At 37.2% G+C, this 19,533-nt stretch overlaps 3 protein-coding genes across 4 annotated transcripts; 1 reads left to right on the plus strand and 2 right to left on the minus strand.

Annotated features, from left to right (window-relative positions):
- Positions 1-681: 681 nt before the first annotated feature.
- On the minus strand, positions 682-11,706 carry LOC107589233 (glycerol-3-phosphate acyltransferase 3). 2 transcript variants are annotated; one of them, XM_016277606.1, is made up of 13 exons: positions 11,542-11,706; positions 9,222-9,419; positions 8,830-8,896; positions 7,923-8,217; positions 6,609-6,683; positions 6,345-6,434; positions 5,766-5,859; positions 5,563-5,678; positions 5,422-5,477; positions 4,802-4,887; positions 4,583-4,711; positions 4,113-4,192; positions 682-2,596 (listed from the first exon to the last, which is right to left on the minus strand). In XM_016277606.1, exons 2-13 carry the CDS (start codon positions 9,363-9,365, stop codon positions 2,479-2,481), a joined length of 1,350 nt encoding a protein of 449 aa, XP_016133092.1. In that variant the 5' UTR covers positions 9,366-9,419; positions 11,542-11,706; the 3' UTR covers positions 682-2,478. The 2 variants fall into 2 exon arrangements, with proteins under 2 accessions (XP_016133092.1, XP_016133091.1); XM_016277605.1 differs by having other exon boundaries at positions 11,531-11,706.
- A 1,670-nt stretch (positions 11,707-13,376) lies between these two features.
- Positions 13,377-17,411, plus strand: LOC107589234 (BRCA1-A complex subunit Abraxas-like). Its single transcript, XM_016277607.1, has 9 exons — positions 13,377-13,589; positions 13,717-13,807; positions 13,899-13,935; positions 14,297-14,363; positions 14,473-14,669; positions 14,761-14,880; positions 16,244-16,328; positions 16,418-16,523; positions 16,898-17,411. Exons 1-9 carry the CDS (start codon positions 13,503-13,505, stop codon positions 17,272-17,274), a joined length of 1,167 nt encoding a protein of 388 aa, XP_016133093.1. The 5' UTR covers positions 13,377-13,502; the 3' UTR covers positions 17,275-17,411.
- A 55-nt stretch (positions 17,412-17,466) lies between these two features.
- On the minus strand, positions 17,467-18,833 carry mrps18c (mitochondrial ribosomal protein S18C). The gene is made up of 6 exons (XM_016277608.1): positions 18,618-18,833; positions 18,296-18,351; positions 18,102-18,185; positions 17,967-18,024; positions 17,822-17,881; positions 17,467-17,686 (listed from the first exon to the last, which is right to left on the minus strand). The coding sequence occupies exons 1-6, from the start codon at positions 18,688-18,690 to the stop codon at positions 17,610-17,612; spliced, it is 408 nt and encodes a 135-aa protein (XP_016133094.1). The 5' UTR covers positions 18,691-18,833; the 3' UTR covers positions 17,467-17,609.
- Between the last annotated feature and the right edge of the window lie 700 nt (positions 18,834-19,533).

The following is a 19,533-nucleotide window of genomic DNA, read 5'->3' on the forward strand; positions in this document are numbered from 1 at the left end:
AACTGAATAGTCTTGAATCTTGCCGCAGATCAATCAGCCCTCAGACTCAAAGAAGTTCAGACTCCATTTTAGCTCAATCAAAAAGGGGGAAAAAAATCAATGTGGTCCAATTATAGCCTGTTTCATTAAGGTATGTTAATCAGAATTGCAAATGAGTTGGGCTTATGATTTCTCTTCTTGTATCCTACCAATATACAGTAGACAGTGTTGATGAAATCAACCGCATAATTAACCCACCATTTGAAGAAAGTGTTACCTTCATTTTAAAGTTAATGAAATCTATATATAACTATATTTTTACAAATTTTTTCCTTATATATATATATATCACGTATATATTAGATGCTGCTCTTTGCTGCATTTAAACACTTATGAGACATGTTTTGAAAGCTGGATTCACAGTGTACCATGTTAAAGCATCATGCACATCCTTTGGTTCCAGCTATGGTCCAGGAGAGGACATGTCTAAGGCCACGACAAAAGCCGAGCACACTTCTTTCATTGTATTATTTTTCCTCTCCTCAGACACCCCGCCAGCTCTTTGATTTGGACCGTATATGTTTTCAGTAATCCATTTTTTTCAGTCAGGTCTTGCTGAAAACAAGCAAAGAAGCATCATTTGTGCAATGCACTGCTCACATTAACGAAATAAGACATGTAAACATCAGTAAAAACCTGAGGTAAATGATTTAATTCAAATGCAAAGAATGAGCAGATGCTTTCCAATCATGTGTAGGCTAATGCTTTATCCAGGTTGTATTTGAGCATATTCTAAAACACTAAACTCCTCGTGAGGTGCCGAGCTTTTCGAGAGTCTGCAGAACACTTCTTCCAGTATTCCTCTATTGATTTTTCCCTCAGAGACGTATTGTACCTCAAGATCTCATGCATTAGTGTAGGAGGTCCACTCGAGTCACAGAAAAGATGGTGGACCAATGTATTTAAAAAACATTCGGCTCTAACTAATGGCAGGTCCAAGGCAGAAGCGAGGTCATTTACCCTTCTGATTAGGTAAGCCAGTCAGTTCCAGGCAAACTGTGATTTAAAATGATGTCCAGCTTGAACTACATTCTCCAGGAAAATGATCTAATTTAGTGATTCATTCATATTTACTGAGTGTACTGGCATTACATTTGTATAGATCACATCTGGGTAAAAACAGAAATCGGGAAAATCGAATCAAAATACCGAGACGTGGCCGCCTGTCGCTCGGAGTCTACATTCGAGGCTCTGCCGGGGTCACTTCCATGCTTTTTATGATGTCGCTTTGAAATCTATCCGAATCACATTAAATTGGATATAAAGATGTGCAGACACATACATCACAGTAAATGGTGTGCCAGAGCACTGCTCGTGGAGAATCCCACCTCAACAATCAGGTTATAAAATCGGCTTCAGATCCGATTAATAATTTACAATCCTGTTAGGGGAGAACAAACATTTCTGTTCAAGCAATTTAAGTTGCAGGACTGTTATTAAAGCCCGCCGCTGCCTTTCGCGGGGGCTTGTGGATCGTCTCAGGATGAGACGGAGAGAAAGAGAGAAAGCTAAGCCTGCTCCAGCCCTCTGTGCCAGAGAATAACTATGTTCTATTTCACACTCTATGCTTTCTTTATTAAACTGCCATCGCCGCAAGCACATATTGCTCACCGTCTCCTCTTTGAATTTACTGTGACTTCACCCTCTTCTTTTCCCCGTGCTGGGAAACTTTCTGTCCACTTTCCGCAGCGAAATCTTAGCGCCTAATGACTTTATAATGGCAGACGTTTCAATGGAGCTCTAAGTAAAATGAGCTGGTGCTGCTGCAATCAAGAGCTCAATGGTGCTTTGTGCATCACCCATCACTAATTGACACCAGGGAGACAGATTTGCCTTTTCGCGGAGGGCCGAAAAGGCTTAATGTAATTGTGTATTTACATTCTACGCTGCTTTTGCTCACGTTGTGTACTTTGAGAACAGGAGCGGTAGGCTACTATAATAGGACTGCTAAATATCATGTGAAATTAAACGATTGATGCTTGGAGAGATGAATATTTAATTTCATTATTTTATTAGGAAAGGCAATCACTATAGTGAGCTGTCTGATGTGTCTTTCATTTGGTAACAGTGACCTCTAGTGTCCTCAAAAGGAACAGCCCACTGGACCTGAGAAATACAATATGAACATGCACAAAGTGGATATTTTGTGAGGGAATCTAGAGACAACAACTAACTCCCAGCAACGCTTGAGAACAAAGTGAAAGTCTGAGTGTTTAAGCATGTCTTGTGACTATATATCATCACAATTTTAAGATTTCTGTACATATTTAAAAACAAAGAAGGACAAGTTCAGATCTCAAGAAAACATTTTCAAGTTTAAAAAGATATGGCTGAATCATAAGGAGCAACACCGATGGATGCTGAATGATTGTGTCCAGTCCCTGAGCTAGAAGTGTTTCACACTTTAAGATCAAGTTCATAAATAGTGTGAGATGAAATTTATGCGGGACCAACAGAGGCTTCATGAAAGTCCGAGCCTACGATCATACTGCTGTACATCTTCTGCTGCTCCTCCTTTAATGACTCTTTCACCTTTTCCCTCTTCAGTCCTCCATCCCTGCCAAACAATTATACTTTATGAATATAAAAAAAGTGGGATATACTCATATTAGCCAGGCCAATATTTGGTCATGTCGAGATTATATTGGCCATCATATTTGCCATTCACTAGTAAATATACATTCTATAGGCATTCTACAGACATTTAAAAAAACAATGCATGTTTACAGTCCACATTTAATCATAATGTTTTCTTCAGAGTTGAAAATGACAATCATAGTAATTAGTATAAAAAAATACTAAATAAGTATATATATATATATATATATATGTGTGTGTGTGTGTGTGTCTGTGTGTGTGTGTGTGTGTGTGTGTGTGTGTGTGTGTGTGTGTGTGTGTGTGTGTGTGAGAGAGTGTGTGACCCTGGACCATAAGGGTCAATTTTTCGAAATTGAGATTTATACATAATCTGAAAGCTGAATAAATAAGCTTTCCATTGATGTATGGTGTGTTATGATAGGACAACATTTGGCCGAGATACAACTATTTGAAAATCTGGAATCTGAGGGTGCAAAAAAATCTAAATATTGAGAAAATCGCCTTTAAAGTTGTCCAAATAAAGTCCTTAGCTATGCATATTACTAATCAAAAATTAAGTTTTGATATATTTACAGTAAGAATAAGAAAAATAAGAAAAATAAAATATCTTCATGGAACGTGATCTTTACTTAAAGGCAGAGTAAGTGATTTTTCAAAAACACTTTAGAAAACTGATTCGGTTTCTGTTTCAAAACAAACTTGTAGCCAATCAGCAATAAGGGGCGTGTCTACTCGTGATGTGGAGGAGAGCGCGTTCAGTGCATGGGACGGACATTAGCCGAGCCCAGCGACAGAAAGATAGAGATGGCGAATAAAAAACAAAAGAGGAAAACGTCTGCGGAACGATAAGGCAAGAAGTAGGACCCGTGTAAATATCGGATCAGCTTTCCAGCGCTGGAGAGAACTCAAGGAGCGGAGGCCTGCGATCGGACGCCGAGGTTGCTTTGTTTCTTCTCAATAGGTGAGTAACACCGTGTCTACAACAGCTAAAGTCTGTTTTAACGACCGTTGAAAACCGTTTGAAATGTGTGTCAGCACGTCATAAATAGAACCCGGCAGCAGTTTTCTGTCTGGGATTTGTTGCGCCGCACCGTTCACGTTCACAGAACTAATCGTTGCCTGGGTTGCGTACGTATGTGTGGGGCAGAGCTATCAAAATAGGGGCAAGACCCTTTTGGGGTAGGGGCGTGTTTGTTTTGGTGATTTCAAATATCAACATTGGCTACCAGAAATCACTTACCCTGCCTTTAATGTCCTAATGATTTTTGGCATAAAAGAAAAATCAATAATTTTGACCCATACAATGTATTGTTGGCTATTGCTACAAATATACCCCAGCGATTTAAGACTGGTTTTGTGGTCCAGGGTCAAATATTTGTAAATGTAAAACCATTTTTAAAAACTTTCCCCTTTTTTTCTTTTTTAATACTAATATTTGGTTGAAATATGTTGTGCAGGGTTGTTTGTATTCTTACCAGGACAAATCCACCAGTCCTCCCTGATGTGCTATGGCTGATTTCACTCTGTTAGCAAACTGAACCGCATCCTCTCCATCCTACAAAACACATATTCAGATACACAGATGCAATAAAAAGATAGGAAGCATGGCTCTACCAGTCAAAAGTTTAGATGTGTAAAATCCTCAACAAATCCATTAAAACTAAATAATAATAACAGAAATGGAAGTGGGGAAAAAGTGTTAAACAAATCACACCTATCTTAGATTTAAGCTTCTTTAAAGTAGTTAGTAGTAACCCTATGCTTATACTAGAGCTCTGCAAGCTCTGGTGCATTCTGGGATGATTTTAAACAGGTTTGATTATGGTACCCATGTTTAAATACACAAATAAGTTTATGTTCATGTTTCTACTTAGGCTCCAGCCTCCCTATGACCTTACAAAGGACAAGCAGTTTGGAGAAAGGATAGATTGATGTTTCTGCTTACCTGTCGAGTCATAGGTGGGAGGTACCACACGTTGCACACGATGGCCCAGCTTGTCATCATCCTGAGGAGGTAGCTCACTATGTTGTACTTGGCACTGTTCCAGAAGGCATCTCCAAACTGAGGGTCATACTGAAAGAGAGAAGTACATGAGGTGTGTCCCTTTTAGAGGGTAACCGTAATACTGCTGTAGGAAAATACTATGTTGTTGGTACTGGATACCTTGATTGCTACTGGGTATATAGTTCTACCGATTTCAAAGCTTCCCTTCTTGAACATCATGACTGATGTATTATTAATACAAGTTCCTACAATAGGCACAAAGACAGACCATAGGAAATAGGATAACAAATGACAGAGATTTATTCAAATAAATATGTGTAATATGCATAGAAAATAAATATGTATATTATCATTTATATGATTTATACTATATGGAAGCTTGTTTCCACCACAGAAATAATGTTTTTTTTTAAAAACATATTCTTCTCATAATTACAAGTTTACAGCTTACAATTCTGACTTCTTTTCTCAGAATTGCAAGTTATAAATCTGGAAAACGTATGAGTTTAAACCTTACATCATTAAATCTTTTTTTTTTTTGTCTTGTTTTGTGTCTGCCATGGAATAAAGAATAAAAAAAAGGTAATTACAACTCTCAATTCTAATTTATTATTTAATTTATATCTCACATTTTCTGAGTTTATATTGTGAGATTTTTTTTTCAATGGTAGAAACAAGCTTCCATATTTATATATTTGTTTGTAGTAGATTGATACTGCATAATTACTGCATTACTAGAGACTTGTATAAGGACACAATCACATGAATATATCTTTTACCCTCTGGGAAGATCAGGATTGGCAGCTTAGTTTTATCAGCAATATGGTCTTTTAACCTGTGGAAACAGCAAAATTTAGGATTTATGTCCTAAGCGAGGACATGTTATACTCCACAAGACTGATCAACACACACTTTGTCACCTTTTGGCAACTGCATGGCGATCTTTCATCTCGGATCTCTCAAACCACACATGGGGACAGGACAGCACCATTGACCTCTGGATGACCCCCATGAGGCCTCCATGAACTTGACCTACCTGAGGACAATGAAATTGCGGTAAAGACACCTGAGACCCTCTAAAGACACACAATGTCACACCGCTGATATAGTCAGCATGACTCACCATAGCATAACATCCATCATTCGCCAGAATGACAATGTCAATTGGGGAAGTGTGGTTGGCAACACAGATACCTCCTTTTTTCGGCCGATTCTCTCTGTTATGCATCCCATGAGACATATAAGAAACAATGGTCATTTGACTATATTAGGGAGTGTTAAAAAGAAAGAGGTGTGTGTGCATGGGCCAAGAATGACAATGAGACATAATTATTCTCCTTTCCCAATCTCAGTTTTACCAGAATCAAATGTAAGCCTTCATAATTTCTAGCATTTCTTACTAAAAGTCTCTTATGTTGTTGCTGAATTGCTTGTATCCATTTCAGTCATTCTTCAGCATCTTTTATTCATTTGGCTTGCAAAATACAGTTTGGATTTTTTTGTGCTTTATTTAAAGTGCAAAAAACTCCACATAACTTTTCTAGGCATGTGTTAAATGAATATAAAAATTTAGGGGAATATATATATATATAAATATATATATATATATACCCCGTTGCAGAAAAACAGAGAAGCAGAGGGAAACGGAAGACAGTGAGATCAAAGTGGAAAGACTGGGATCAAAAATGAAGCAGTGACTCACTTATTATGATAGCGGATGGTAGCAGACAGGCCTCTGGCACATATTCTGTAGCATGTAATATGAACCAAATCACTGAGCCAGTTCTTCGCACTGAAAGAGACACAGACCCTTCCCGTAAGGAAATGCTTCTTCAAACTTTAATATGAAATTAAATATCAGCATTCCATCCATATATAACAAACTTCAAAATTCTTATTCAATCAGTCCATAAATGAAATACAAGAGGGTATGATATAATTAATTATGTCATGCAATATTAATTACTTGCTGCTAGGTAGCAATCCAACAATAGTAGTTCCAATCACCAACCAACTCAATCCGATAACAGCCAACGTGATCCTATGACAAAGAGCAATAACTTGATTAAATATATGGGGGAATCACAAAAAAAGACATCCAGGTCACAATAATGAGAAATGGGAGTGGGAAATGTGCTTTAATGTAATAAAAAAACTATTCTAAATGCTGAAATACTATTACATTGTAAAATAAAGTTTTCTATTTTAAAGGGGTCATATGATGCTGCTAAAAATAACATTATTTGGTGTATTTGGTGTAATGAAATGTTTTGATGTGGTTTAAGGTAAAAAAAAACACATTATTTTCCACATACTGTACATTATTGTTTCTCCTCTATGCCCCGCCTTTCTGAAACGCGTCGATTTTTACAAAGCTCATCGGTCTGAAAACGCGAGGTGTGCTGTGATTGGCCAGCTATCCAGTGCGTTGTGATTGGCCGAATTCCTCAAGCGTGTGACGGAAATGTTACGTCCCTTACCATATTGTGATGCCTGCGGCAACCACATGTGATGACCCCGGGCTGGACTCTGCTTCGTCCACATTGAAAGCCAATCCGGCGATCGACAGCGCGAAGTTGAAGTATTTCCTCAGCGACCAGCACGGAGCAGCTCCACGCATGACGAAGCGATATAGTCCTCTTTTGGAAGGCCAAACAAAGTAGTTTCGCTTTCACAACGAAGCACACAGCGCCTTCACGACATAGCGGCGGCGGCAACAACAATACTACAGCGAGAATAAAAGTTACGCCTTCTTTCTTTGCGTGAACATTTGGGCGGCGTTATGCAAATCTTCCCACATAGTGACGTAGGTATGTGGGAGCGTGTTACAACGAGCCGTTTTAGGTAGGCGTGGCTGACTCTTAACTTTTATAAAGAATATCTCTTTGGATTTGAGACTTTAGTCTTTGCAACTTTACAGATCTTCTTTATGCACCAAGAGCTTGTAACACTCCAAAGAGAAAGGAAAAATTGAAATCGCATTATATGACCCCTTTAATATATTTCAAAATGTAATTTATTCCTGTAATGCAAAGTCATTCTAATATGCTGCTTTAGTGTTCAAGAAATTTTTCTTATTATTATGCTGAAAATAGTTTTGCTGCTTAATATTTTGTGGAAACCATGATGCATTATTTTCAGTTTTCTATGATGATTAGTTTAAAAGAATAACATTTGTAAAAAATGTCATCAATTTAATGCATTTAATGCTGTTGATCAATTTAATGCATCGTCGATAAATTAATGTCATCTGATGAATAAAATATATCTCCAGTCTCACCTCAGAGGCAACAAGATACAGTAACGTATAAAAACTCCCAGGCCCCATATGATGGTAAGCCGCACACTGATGTAACGAAAGTTGTTGTTGGTTCGCGTGAGGAGGTTCCAAGAAGCCAGTTCCTCCGATGTGAAGCGCTGAGTCACCTGATCCTCAACAATGTTCTCAATGCCTTTTTTACAGAAATAGAAGGCATCACACATTGTAAAGTCTCCCCCCACCAGATTTTTAGGATGGGATCGTCGCAGCTCTCCGATCTCCTCCTCCATAGAGCCATCATCTTTCTCAATGATCCCTGAGAGTACATTATGAATTTGAAATGAGACCAGACAGAGAAGGAGAAAACTGCACAATGCTTGTGGAGCACCACTATGTCCATCCATTTACATTAATTGATTTGTTTTGGGTTTTTTTTAATCTGGATATAATAATGGAAGCATGATTTCATGTGTGTCCTGAGCTCCGGATCCAAGCAAAAAAACCTTGGAGCCGGGTAAAGTTCATAAATAAGATCAACTGAAATGATGAAATCTGCCACTTGCTGCAATATCAATTACAGTAGACTGACCATGACTGACAGGCATCCGGCCAATAATAAATGCATTTCAAACATTAATTTCTTACTGTATATAAAGAGTTGTGTCAACTAAAACAGAAAGCTTGTGACATTTGTTATCATATAAACTGACTGCCTAGATGCTAGAAAGGAATACATAAATAAAACAACAAAGGCAGCAAACTAAAGCAGACTTTTTAATTATTGTCTAATATGCAGCATCAATAATTCCAAAGAGGAAACTGTGGCTTCACATGACATTATCTTGAGATCGAACACTTGTGTTTTATGCACATGATGTTTTGCACTTACAAATATTTTTGCACTGACAGACATCCTCATTTCACTCACCGTTGGCTGACTGTGATGGCAGTGTTGGCTGTTCCTTCTGTCCTCTTTGGATCCTGAGAGTCGCCCACTGCCACAGATCACAAGTTTATTTTCAGGTAACCTTTAACACAGTGCTTCCTATATTCAGGGATTGCTTAAACTGTCATGTACAAATCAAAGCTCAATACGTCCTGTTCTAAAAACAAAACTCTTGATGATGAAATGTATTTTAGTTTTATGCCTTTTGACCCTCTTTTGCAAGTTTGTCTTGGCATTTTCAACTTCTGTCAGGTCTAGGTAAAGGAAAAACGTTTTCTAAGTTTGCATCGACAATTAATTTATTTGTGATCAGATATGGAAAGCAATTAATAGTCATATATCTTTTAAAATTAGATATGATTTAGCGCCTTTACCTCCAGTGTCTTAACCAGCACCCTGATGTAGATATCTGTGAACCCCAGGGACACACCAAACATGGCAGGTAACACGATAAGCCCCACTACAATGGACAGCCACACCTGGAAGAGCACGAATGCAATTTCCCAAGCACCTTCCATCTCTCTGCTCTCCGTCCTGTCAGTCTGTGGGACGGGGCTCTGGGATCAGGCCATCTGCTCAAGCGGGTGAAGGTAAAAGCCAAAACAGAGGTGGTGTCTGTTTAAAATGTCGTAATCAGTGTGTTAGTACTGCCTCTGGGGAAATTTTTTTATGTGGTTGGTGGCCTGTTTCTGTATTACTGTGCAGCATCTGACCTGTTTATTTTGCTGAGTTCACCTTAAACAAATAATGCTGTAAACATTTTTAAAACACTAAAATAAAAACCTCAGGTGAATTGTTGGCTTATATTATGATTTCACTTCATTTGTGACCCTAGACCACAAAAACAGACATAAGGGTCCATTTTTTGAAATTGAGATTTATACATCATCTGAAAGCTGACTAATTAAGCTTTCCATTGGTGTGTGGGATAGGACAATATTTGGCTGAGATGCAATTATTTTAAAATCTGGAATCTGAGGGTGCAAAAAAATCAAAATATTGTGAAAATCGCCTTTAAAGTTGTCCAAATGAAGTTCTTAGCAATGCTTATTTCTGTCAGGCGCTGTAAACATTTTTAAAACACTAAAATAAAAACCTCAGGTGAATTGTTGGCTTATATTATGATTTTACTTAACAAAAATATTATGTAAAATCAAACAGCTTATAAGAACCTTTATGAATATCTTTGTCATTTGTGACCCTAGACCACAAAAACAGACATAAGGGTCCATTTTTTGAAATTGAGATTTATACATCATCTGAAAGCTGACTAATTAAGCTTTCCATTGGTGTGTGGGATAGGACAATATTTGGCTGAGATGCAATTATTTTAAAATCTGGAATCTGAGGGTGCAAAAAAATCAAAATATTGTGAAAATCGCCTTTAAAGTTGTCCAAATGAAGTTCTTAGCAATGCTTATTTCTGTCAGGACCACTATCGTCAAAGATGATTGACAATTAGCATACAGTTTGGATTGGCGGTATAGTTCTGTTCTGAGCAAGAACTCCCTGCGCATCCATGCAGCCTAGCATGGATGAGAGCAGGGAGAGCAGCGATAACCCCCCCAGGGTAAACAGAACAGAACCAACATAAATGTATTGCAGATATCGTTAAAGTTCAATAATGTTATATACACATTTTAGATTTAGTCTGATTCAAAGGAGAATCAGAAGGCTGAATCCTGACTGACAGAGGAGGAGTTGGGGATGGAGGAGGGTAATTAGCTATTGAGCAATGCGAAAACTGCTGATACTACTGCGGAACCTTATATATGAATACTTAGGTGTCGTATTCCCATAGCTTGATAGGGATCAGCTGATGCGAGCTTGACTAACGTGACCTGCCAGAACTAACGCTACGCTTGATTGCTAATCAAAAATTAAGTTTTGATACATATATGGTAGGAAATCTACAAAATATTGTAATGGAACGTGATGTTTACTTAATATCTTAATGATTTTTGGCATAAAAGAAAAATCGATCATTTTGACCCATACAGTGTATTGTTGGCTATTGCTACAAATATACCCGTGCGACTTATGACTGGTTTTATGCTCCAGGGTCACATTTTATTTCATATAATTTTTATAGTGAGAGCTAATAGATCTATAAGTTTATTATTCTGTTGGTAGCTGCAGTAATGTTATTTTTTATTTGTTATGACATTTGTACATAGTTGCAGTAACTATGGTATGCCTATTTTATTTATTTTTATGATATTTGTGTCTAATATTTGTAGTAACTATGGCATTTTTAAATGATATTTGTGGCTAATAGATGTATAAACTGTGGGATTTATATTTTATTTATTTTACATGGCATTTGTGGATAGCTGTAGTAATTATTATGGTATTTTATTATATGATATGATTTTGTGGCTAATAGCTGTAGTAACGTTAGCTTATTTCGGCGAAAACTGTAAGGTCTCCGTAATGCATTAGCTTCCCTAAATAGAAGACACTCTTTCTAAAAGCTTATCAGAAATGCATATTATTTAAATACAATTCTACTAGATGATTTTAGAAAACTATAATGGCACCTATTAATAATTATCGAAAACTTTTACATTTCTTAAGTTGTCCGTCTCCTTTCCGTTATCAGAAAGCGCTGTGCCATAACAACAGGATCACATGAGCGGTAGAACAACAGCGAGCTAACGAGGATTACGATTCAATACAGCACCTTCACAATACCTCGATTTCATTCATTTCTTCATCCCAGACGTCTGAAGATGATGTTACTTATACTGCATGTCCCAAATCCCGAGACTATGTCCGAAGTTTTCCTGCGACTGTTACAAAGTTCGGAAACATATGGTTATAAATGACACACTAGCGCCACCTTGCGTCACGTTAGGAAATGTGTTATCACAATCGTGTTGTTTACAACCCTATTAAACGCGCTATATCTGATGAAAATGTATCGCTAAGGCTGAATCCTGACTGACAGAGGAGGAGTTGGGGATGGAGGAGGGTAATTAGCTATTGAGCAATGCGAAAACTGCTGATACTACTGCGGAACCTTATATATGAATACTTAGGTGTCGTATTCCCATAGCTTGATAGGGATCAGCTGATGCGAGCTTGACTAACGTGACCTGCCAGAACTAACGCTACGCTTGATTGCTAATCAAAAATTAAGTTTTGATACATATATGGTAGGAAATCTACAAAATATTGTAATGGAACGTGATGTTTACTTAATATCTTAATGATTTTTGGCATAAAAGAAAAATCGATCATTTTGACCCATACAGTGTATTGTTGGCTATTGCTACAAATATACCCGTGCGACTTATGACTGGTTTTATGCTCCAGGGTCACATTTTATTTCATATAATTTTTATAGTGAGAGCTAATAGATCTATAAGTTTATTATTCTGTTGGTAGCTGCAGTAATGTTATTTTTTATTTGTTATGACATTTGTACATAGTTGCAGTAACTATGGTATGCCTATTTTATTTATTTTTATGATATTTGTGTCTAATATTTGTAGTAACTATGGCATTTTTAAATGATATTTGTGGCTAATAGATGTATAAACTGTGGGATTTATATTTTATTTATTTTATATGGCATTTGTGGATAGCTGTAGTAATTATTATGGTATTTTATTATATGATATGATTTTGTGGCTAATAGCTGTAGTAACGTTAGCTTATTTCGGCGAAAACTGTAAGGTCTCCGTAATGCATTAGCTTCCCTAAATAGAAGACACTCTTTCTAAAAGCTTATCAGAAATGCATATTATTTAAATACAATTCTACTAGATGATTTTAGAAAACTATAATGGCACCTATTAATAATTATCGAAAACTTTTACATTTCTTAAGTTGTCCGTCTCCTTTCCGTTATCAGAAAGCGCTGTGCCATAACAACAGGATCACATGAGCGGTAGAACAACAGCGAGCTAACGAGGATTACGATTCAATACAGCACCTTCACAATACCTCGATTTCATTCATTTCTTCATCCCAGACGTCTGAAGATGATGTTACTTATACTGCATGTCCCAAATCCCGAGACTATGTCCGAAGTTTTCCTGCGACTGTTACAAAGTTCGGAAACATATGGTTATAAATGACACACTAGCGCCACCTTGCGTCACGTTAGGAAATGTGTTATCACAATCGTGTTGTTTACAACCCTATTAAACGCGCTATATCTGATGAAAATGTATCGCTAAACGATACGTTAATCTATAACGAATAAAATGTTTTAAAAACATAAAACATATTGTTTTTATTAAAATATTCATTCAAATTATTACTCGCACAGTGTTTCTCCAAATCATCCTTCTTGCTTACTGGGAAGTAGCCTCTGACAGGGAGAAATTTTGCACGCATGAAATCCCAGCGATGCAATGTTTGTCCAAAATTCCCCTCAAAACATAAATATGCTTTAAAACCATAGACTGTATGTTTAAAACCACAAGCAGTTTCACAAAAACTAATGAAAATGCTGGTTTCTAATGTAACGTTACATTACTCCGCACCACATGGTGGCAGCACAAGTTAGTGTTTGGCTGTAAACTGCCGTCTCTTATGCAGAGAATAACTAAACGAAACCTACGAGCGCAGAAAGTTTATACATGTAGCCTGCTAACTTATAACTATGAGGTTGCGGTAGTTAACACACGGTTTAGTCCAAAAGCATGGAGGAATTCAACACAACTGTTCGTATATCGGGTTTCGCGTTGAGTTCACTGATGTTTCATCATTTGAACAGTGATGCGGATGTGGTAAGTGGCAAACGACCCCAGTGTGACCGTATGATCCTTGGTTATGAATTAAATAGCAAGTCAAAGATGTCTGCTAAGCATTTCCTCAGTCCCATAACTTCTGTTTATATTTGTACTATGTTTAAAGGAAGGTCTTATTCTTGGAGAGAGTGTAGGAGAGGAGAACTGCAGGATCACCGACTCACAAATTGATCACATACAGTTCGAGCACACTATAAGTAAATCGACTCTAATTATTTAATATTTTCATATAATAGTTGCAACACGAAACCCAAAAACACTGGCGTCACGACGTTTTCTCTTTTTCAGATATTCAGAAACACATCCCTTGTCATAAACTCCATAGGTAAGTCAGTTGCTCAGTATTTATTTCTTTTTCTCCATAAATCTCTTTTTATAATAAGCAGTGGTTCTCAACTGGTTTTGCTTTATGGCCTGGATTTTACATTTGGACATCAAGTGGTGAACCAATATGGTACAAAATTGTTTATCATATAAAAACGAACAAATATGTACTGAAAATCAAATATTGCGCCAAAAAGACACATTATACATTGTTTGACTATTCACATTTAGCACATTTATGGATTATATTTTTCCCAGAGTGGCCCATTTTTGGACCACAACTCGCCAGTTGAAAACCACTGATAATAGAGTTTTTAAAAACATTGAAATTTGATTTACCAATGCCTCAATCCTCTTGAAAGCTTCTACAGTAATGTTGGGGATGTCAGTGAGGAGAAAATAAGACCAATTTTGTCTGATTACCAAGAGGTATTTCCTACATTTTAAAACATTTGCTCATTTTCTACCGCTGAATATATCCAAAATGTGATTTGCATTAACAAATTGTGTTTTTCTTATTATACATTTACTTGTCAAGGAGAATGTGATTGGTTGGTACAGACAACGAAGAAACACCAGACAGCAAATGACTTTCATGGAACAAGTAGTTCATCAGAATATGAGAAAGATTTTGTCCAATCGGGAACTTGTTTTCATGCTGCTCACACCGTCTCAGGCAACAGCATCAGGCTCCACCCATCGACTTGAGTTCTCAGCTTTCATATGGCACAGCAGGTGAGATCTGAGGATTTTACACTCAACTCTGGCACACAACCATTCAGTAGACTTTTTGAAGCTTAGAAAACTATTTATTTTCTCCATGCAGCCAGTACATCAACATCCCCATCTTTGTGAGCAACCTGGGAAACCTTGAACAACAGGACTACTGGAGAGTGTCAGGCACATGTCCATCTTTAGGACAGAGTGAAGCTGTTAAGCAGCACAGGTACATTCAGAATGTTATTTGCAGTTAAAGGAATAGTTCAATCAAAAATGTATATTTGCTGGAAATGTAAATGTATTTGCTTATGTAGATGAATTAGTTTCTTCATTGGAACAGATTTGGAGAAATTTAGCATTATGTCACTTGCTCACCAATGGATCCTCTGCAGTCAATGGGTGCCGTCAGAATAAGAGTAATCCACACAACCCCAGTCTGTCAATAAACATCTTGTTTGTTACAAACATGCAGCTTTTCGCTGTACAGCTCCTTCAGTAAGGTGTTTTTAACTGGTTCCACTTCTAGACTAAATAAAATGAGTCTATCCCCCGGTTTCACAGACCAGGTTTAAGCCTAGTCCCCGACTAAAATGTAAGTCTGAGCTTTTTCAACTGAAATAAACTTGCACTGATTGATCTTGAAATATGTCAGTGCCTTTGTTTTGTCTCAAGATGTTTTTTTCTAAGGCATGGTTATAAAAATTACTTTAAAATCCTAATTGAACTATGGCCTAGTCTTGGCTTAAGCTAAGCCCCGTCTGTGAAACTGTGCCTAAAATTCATAAAAACGCTTTCTCTAGTAAAAAAAAAAAAAAAGCCCATACCCTGTTGTCTTTCACATCAAAATACACAGACATGTTTGTTTAGAACTGTTTTCACATGTAAATGTTGCTAGATCTGTGCATATTTCTCTCCTGATTCAGACTAGATGATTTTTTTTTCTCTAGTGAAAGCAATATTATGAAAAAAAACATGTATTTCTCTAGTGAAAGCAATATTATGAATAGATGATTTTAGCCGGAAGCTAAAACATCTTAATGGTGGATTTGTTTCTTACAAATACGGAGTTTTTTACTTTACATATTAACTAATGGACTGGAGTGGTGTGGATTACTTGTGGTTTATTGTGATGTTTTCATCAGCAGTTTGAACGCTCATTCTGACGGCACCCATTCACTGCAAAGGATCTATTGGTAAGCAAATGATGTAATCCTAAATTTTTCCAAATCTGTTCTGATGAAGAAAAAACTCATATGTCTTGGATGGCCTAAGGGTGAGTACATTTTCATTTTTGGGTGAACGATTATCTTTCAAGTCTTTTTGGTTTTGCTTGCCAAGGCAAACTTTTTTTTGCCTGGTAGATGGTAAAAATCCAAAATAATCCCATAGATTTACATTTAAGGAAGGGTCAGAGCCAAATCTAGAGATCGGACTTTCAAAGAGGTCTGGAGGATCATGACATTAACAGCTATCCTTGAAACCACATAGTACTGCAGTTTAGGAAACAACTGCGTAGTATTTTCCTCACAAAATATACGAATCTAGCTTTTTCTTTAGAAGTGATAAATAATTTTTTTCTTGCCTCTCAGGACACAATTCTTCTGCTCAGGGGATGAGTTAAAAGAGGTCAGAAATATCAGCAGCATGAATGATGACCTATTAGGAGAAATGCAGGTTAGTAACTTCATTGCAAAATTGTATCCGGTGTGAAAGGAGTATATGTAAATCATATGGACAATTCATATGCGTCTTTTGTTATACAGAAAGTGTGTAAGGAAGTGGAGAAGAGTGAAAGAGCAGTAGAGAAGCTTCAAGAAGACCTCAAAGAGCTCAAGGAGGCAATCAAGGAACACTCAGAGAAAAATGAAAGTAAGATCTATTATGTCAAGTGCTCTTTATATGGGTGCCTCCAAGGCCAATTACACACTACGAACTGACACTTGTCTGCAGATTTCAAACAAAAAGGCTTCAGTCTTGTAGTGTGCTTGCATACAAATTGCTGTAAGGTAGCAGTAGTAACCCTTATTTTGTATTTAGTTGATAAATTATATTCCTGTTCTCATCGTATTAGTATAATATTACATACATTTTTGGTTCATCAGAATATTATAGTTGTTTTTTTTTATACAATTTTGTACAAACCACAGATCAGGTTTTTTTATCTTTAACTAAAACTAAAAACAGAACTTGTTGTAATGTCGCAGTAGTAACCTTATGGATAACGGAATAACTTTGTATTCCAGCCCAAAAACATGCCTCTCCTGATGAACCCAAAGAGAATGTACTTCTGTGCTCAGCTCTCAGAACGCTCTTCCCCGATGCGCCTTCATTACAGACACAAACCCTCACTGTTCAGGGTCTCCCTGTATTGGAACTGTGCTGTAATACTGACCATAACGTCGATATTCCCACCAAGCTGCCTCTGATTCTGGAGAATCAACACACCAGGAAGAAGGACACAGCCCCCCGACTCAGGAAAAAATGCCTTGTCGCTGGTTATTCTCAAAGACTTAAAAGGAAGAGGAAAACTAATGACACCAGCGAGTCGGCCTCTGACAGCGGGTCAGATACAGAGATTGAGATGAACGGACAGAACAGAAGTATCTCTCCTACCTTTTAAAGAATGAAACTGAGCCTGGTTTTATTGGTACAGCAATCTAGCCGTGACTGGAAAGCATTACACATTTTGTACCTGGAGGTTGCCTTTATCTTAATATGTGTTCTATTTTGTTTGTTTAATATCATTTTTTTTAAAACTTTAATTGTAAATGTTTATAAATTCCTTAAATTAAATACTGAATTCACATGTGTTGTGTTTGTATTTAAATTAGTTGTATTCATTTTCTGGTTCATCAGGTTATTGTAATTGTTCCATTGTTTATTTTTCACCATTTTACAAACCACAGATTTACAGAAACAAAATGATGGTCTGCAGTGTCGGTCTTCATACAGAACCTATTCAAAATGTTTGATACCACAAATATCAGGGTCTTTAATAAACTGTGGATCCTTCAGAGTGACTGACATAAAACCTGTGGACATTGCAAAGACCTTTGTTAGTCAAATACTCTGGTTTTACTGTATAACCATGGAAACTTTACTGAAAGCACATAAATATTTCATTCATAAAAAATAAAATCAACAAATTAAAGCCATAAATTCTTTACCCATTGAACGAGCTTTCTTTATTGCCTTTGATACCTCTTTCTGCTTCCGACCACACAAGCCTGTGAGCAAGAGTTATGGTGTCCCAAATTACTAAATCACATTTATATAAATATTAATGTGCACATTTAAACCCAGTCCTCTCACCTGTTACATGTCTGCCGTATATTCTGCCTGTGTGTGGTGAAATAAACTGGGACAACAGCTGGAGAAAAAGATAAAAAAAAAAGAAAAAATGATTATTTTGCCAATAAAAAGATAACTCGTATACATTTTACCAACCTGAACGTTTTTGAAGTCTACAGTTACACTGCACAGGATGCAAGTTTTCGGAGGGGACTTGTATGGGTTTTCCATTTTAATAGGCTGGATAAGACATGATGTTGTAATATTAGTGCAAATAAGTATTCAAATGGTTTCAGAGAACTTCAACCATTAAAGTGTCAAGCAGAAACGCATGTAAAAAAAAAACGTACCATATCTTCCTTTAGAGATTCTTGCTGAGATGTTGTCAGACTTCTGATGCATTGTGCTGGAAGAGATTAAATAGACTTACATTTCATGACTAACAAGCTATCATTCTGTAAAAAATTACGTTGAACAGATCAGGACATATTTTCCTGTAACATCTAGTTAAATCAAATCATTATTAAATGTCTATTATTGATGAAGAAGCTGTGTGCTTCTCATAAGCGTGCTTACGGAAATGTACTAGCTACTGGGTAGGAGAATAACTAGACGTCCTGAAAAACATTGTGCATTAAAAACATTTTTTAGAAAATAATGTAGCAGAGATACCTGTAGCCCTAGGTGCGGCCGGTTGCTTGGGAAGAGCCTGTAATAACAGGCGACTAAGAGAAAGGGCAAACATTCCTCGATGTGCTCAGGAGGGAGCCACTATGACCGTTTCTGCCTGCTTCTTCTGCGGAGTCGTTTAGCGCGGTTATGGTTACGTTTGTTCCAATCTACCGCCACCTACAAGATCGGAGCAAGCGAACTTCACTTCAAAATGGATATCCTTAAAGGGGTCATATGATGCTGCTAAAAATAACATTATTTTGTGTATTTGGTGTAATGAAATGTTTATGCGTTTTAAGGTTAAAAAAACATTATTTTCCACATACTGTACATTATTGTTTCTCCTCTATGCCCCGCCCTTCTGAAACGCGTCGATTTTTACAAAGCTCATCGGTCTGAAAAAGCGAGGTGTGCTGTGATTGGCCAGCTATCCAATGCGTTGTGATTGGCCGAATACCTCAAGCGTGTGACGGATATGTTACGCCCCTCACCATACTGTGATGCCTTGTCTAGCCGGAGCGACGAGACAAAAAAATATTAAAACCCATTATAAACGAGGCATTTGTTGCATCCAGTGGGGACATAATTATGGATTATAATGACTTGTACTGTCTTTTTACGCATTGCATTGCATCGCGCCGCGTAAACATAAAAAAATGTCTGCATTTGTGATCGGAGAAATGACAAACAACAAGTGCTACTCTACACTGCTCAAAACTCGCGTTTGAATCGTCAGTGGCAAATTCTTTAAATATAAAAAACTTACTTACAGTCTGTGAGTCAGAGCAGCTGGCACTGTATTCTACTCTACCAGAATCAGGAAACAGTCCTCCATAAAATGCGCTGGACACATCTGAATATTTGGGTTGAACTGTTCTGGAACAGTGTTGTAAATACAACTTAACCACTGATTTCT

The sequence above is a fragment of the Sinocyclocheilus grahami genome, unplaced genomic scaffold, assembly GCF_001515645.1.
Source record: "Sinocyclocheilus grahami isolate Dianchi unplaced genomic scaffold, SAMN03320097.WGS_v1.1 scaffold114.1, whole genome shotgun sequence".
Classification (NCBI taxonomy): domain Eukaryota; kingdom Metazoa; phylum Chordata; class Actinopteri; order Cypriniformes; family Cyprinidae; genus Sinocyclocheilus; species Sinocyclocheilus grahami.

What these genes read in the sequence shown, in the direction of transcription:
- LOC107589233 (XM_016277606.1), bottom strand. Translation starts at nt 9,365, where the DNA reads ATGGAAGGTGCTTGGGAAATTGCATTCGTGCTCTTCCAGGTGTGGCTG. An exon ending in GCCATCACAGTCAGCCAACG is followed by an intron (nt 8,218 to 8,829) that starts GTGAGTGAAATG and finishes ATGTACTCTCAG; the next exon opens with GGATCATTGAGAAAGATGAT. An exon ending in TGTATCTTGTTGCCTCTGAG is followed by an intron (nt 6,684 to 7,922) that starts GTGAGACTGGAG and finishes TCTTTGTCATAG; the next exon opens with GATCACGTTGGCTGTTATCG.
- mrps18c (XM_016277608.1), bottom strand. Translation starts at nt 18,690, where the DNA reads ATGTTTGCCCTTTCTCTTAGTCGCCTGTTATTACAGGCTCTTCCCAAG. An exon ending in AATCTCTAAAGGAAGATATG is followed by an intron (nt 18,186 to 18,295) that starts GTACGTTTTTTT and finishes TGTCTTATCCAG; the next exon opens with CCTATTAAAATGGAAAACCC. An exon ending in AAAGAAAGCTCGTTCAATGG is followed by an intron (nt 17,687 to 17,821) that starts GTAAAGAATTTA and finishes CAATGTCCACAG; the next exon opens with GTTTTATGTCAGTCACTCTG.
- LOC107589234 (XM_016277607.1), top strand. Translation starts at nt 13,503, where the DNA reads ATGGAGGAATTCAACACAACTGTTCGTATATCGGGTTTCGCGTTGAGT. An exon ending in GCTTTCATATGGCACAGCAG is followed by an intron (nt 14,670 to 14,760) that starts GTGAGATCTGAG and finishes TTCTCCATGCAG; the next exon opens with CCAGTACATCAACATCCCCA. An exon ending in ACACTCAGAGAAAAATGAAA is followed by an intron (nt 16,524 to 16,897) that starts GTAAGATCTATT and finishes TTTGTATTCCAG; the next exon opens with CCCAAAAACATGCCTCTCCT.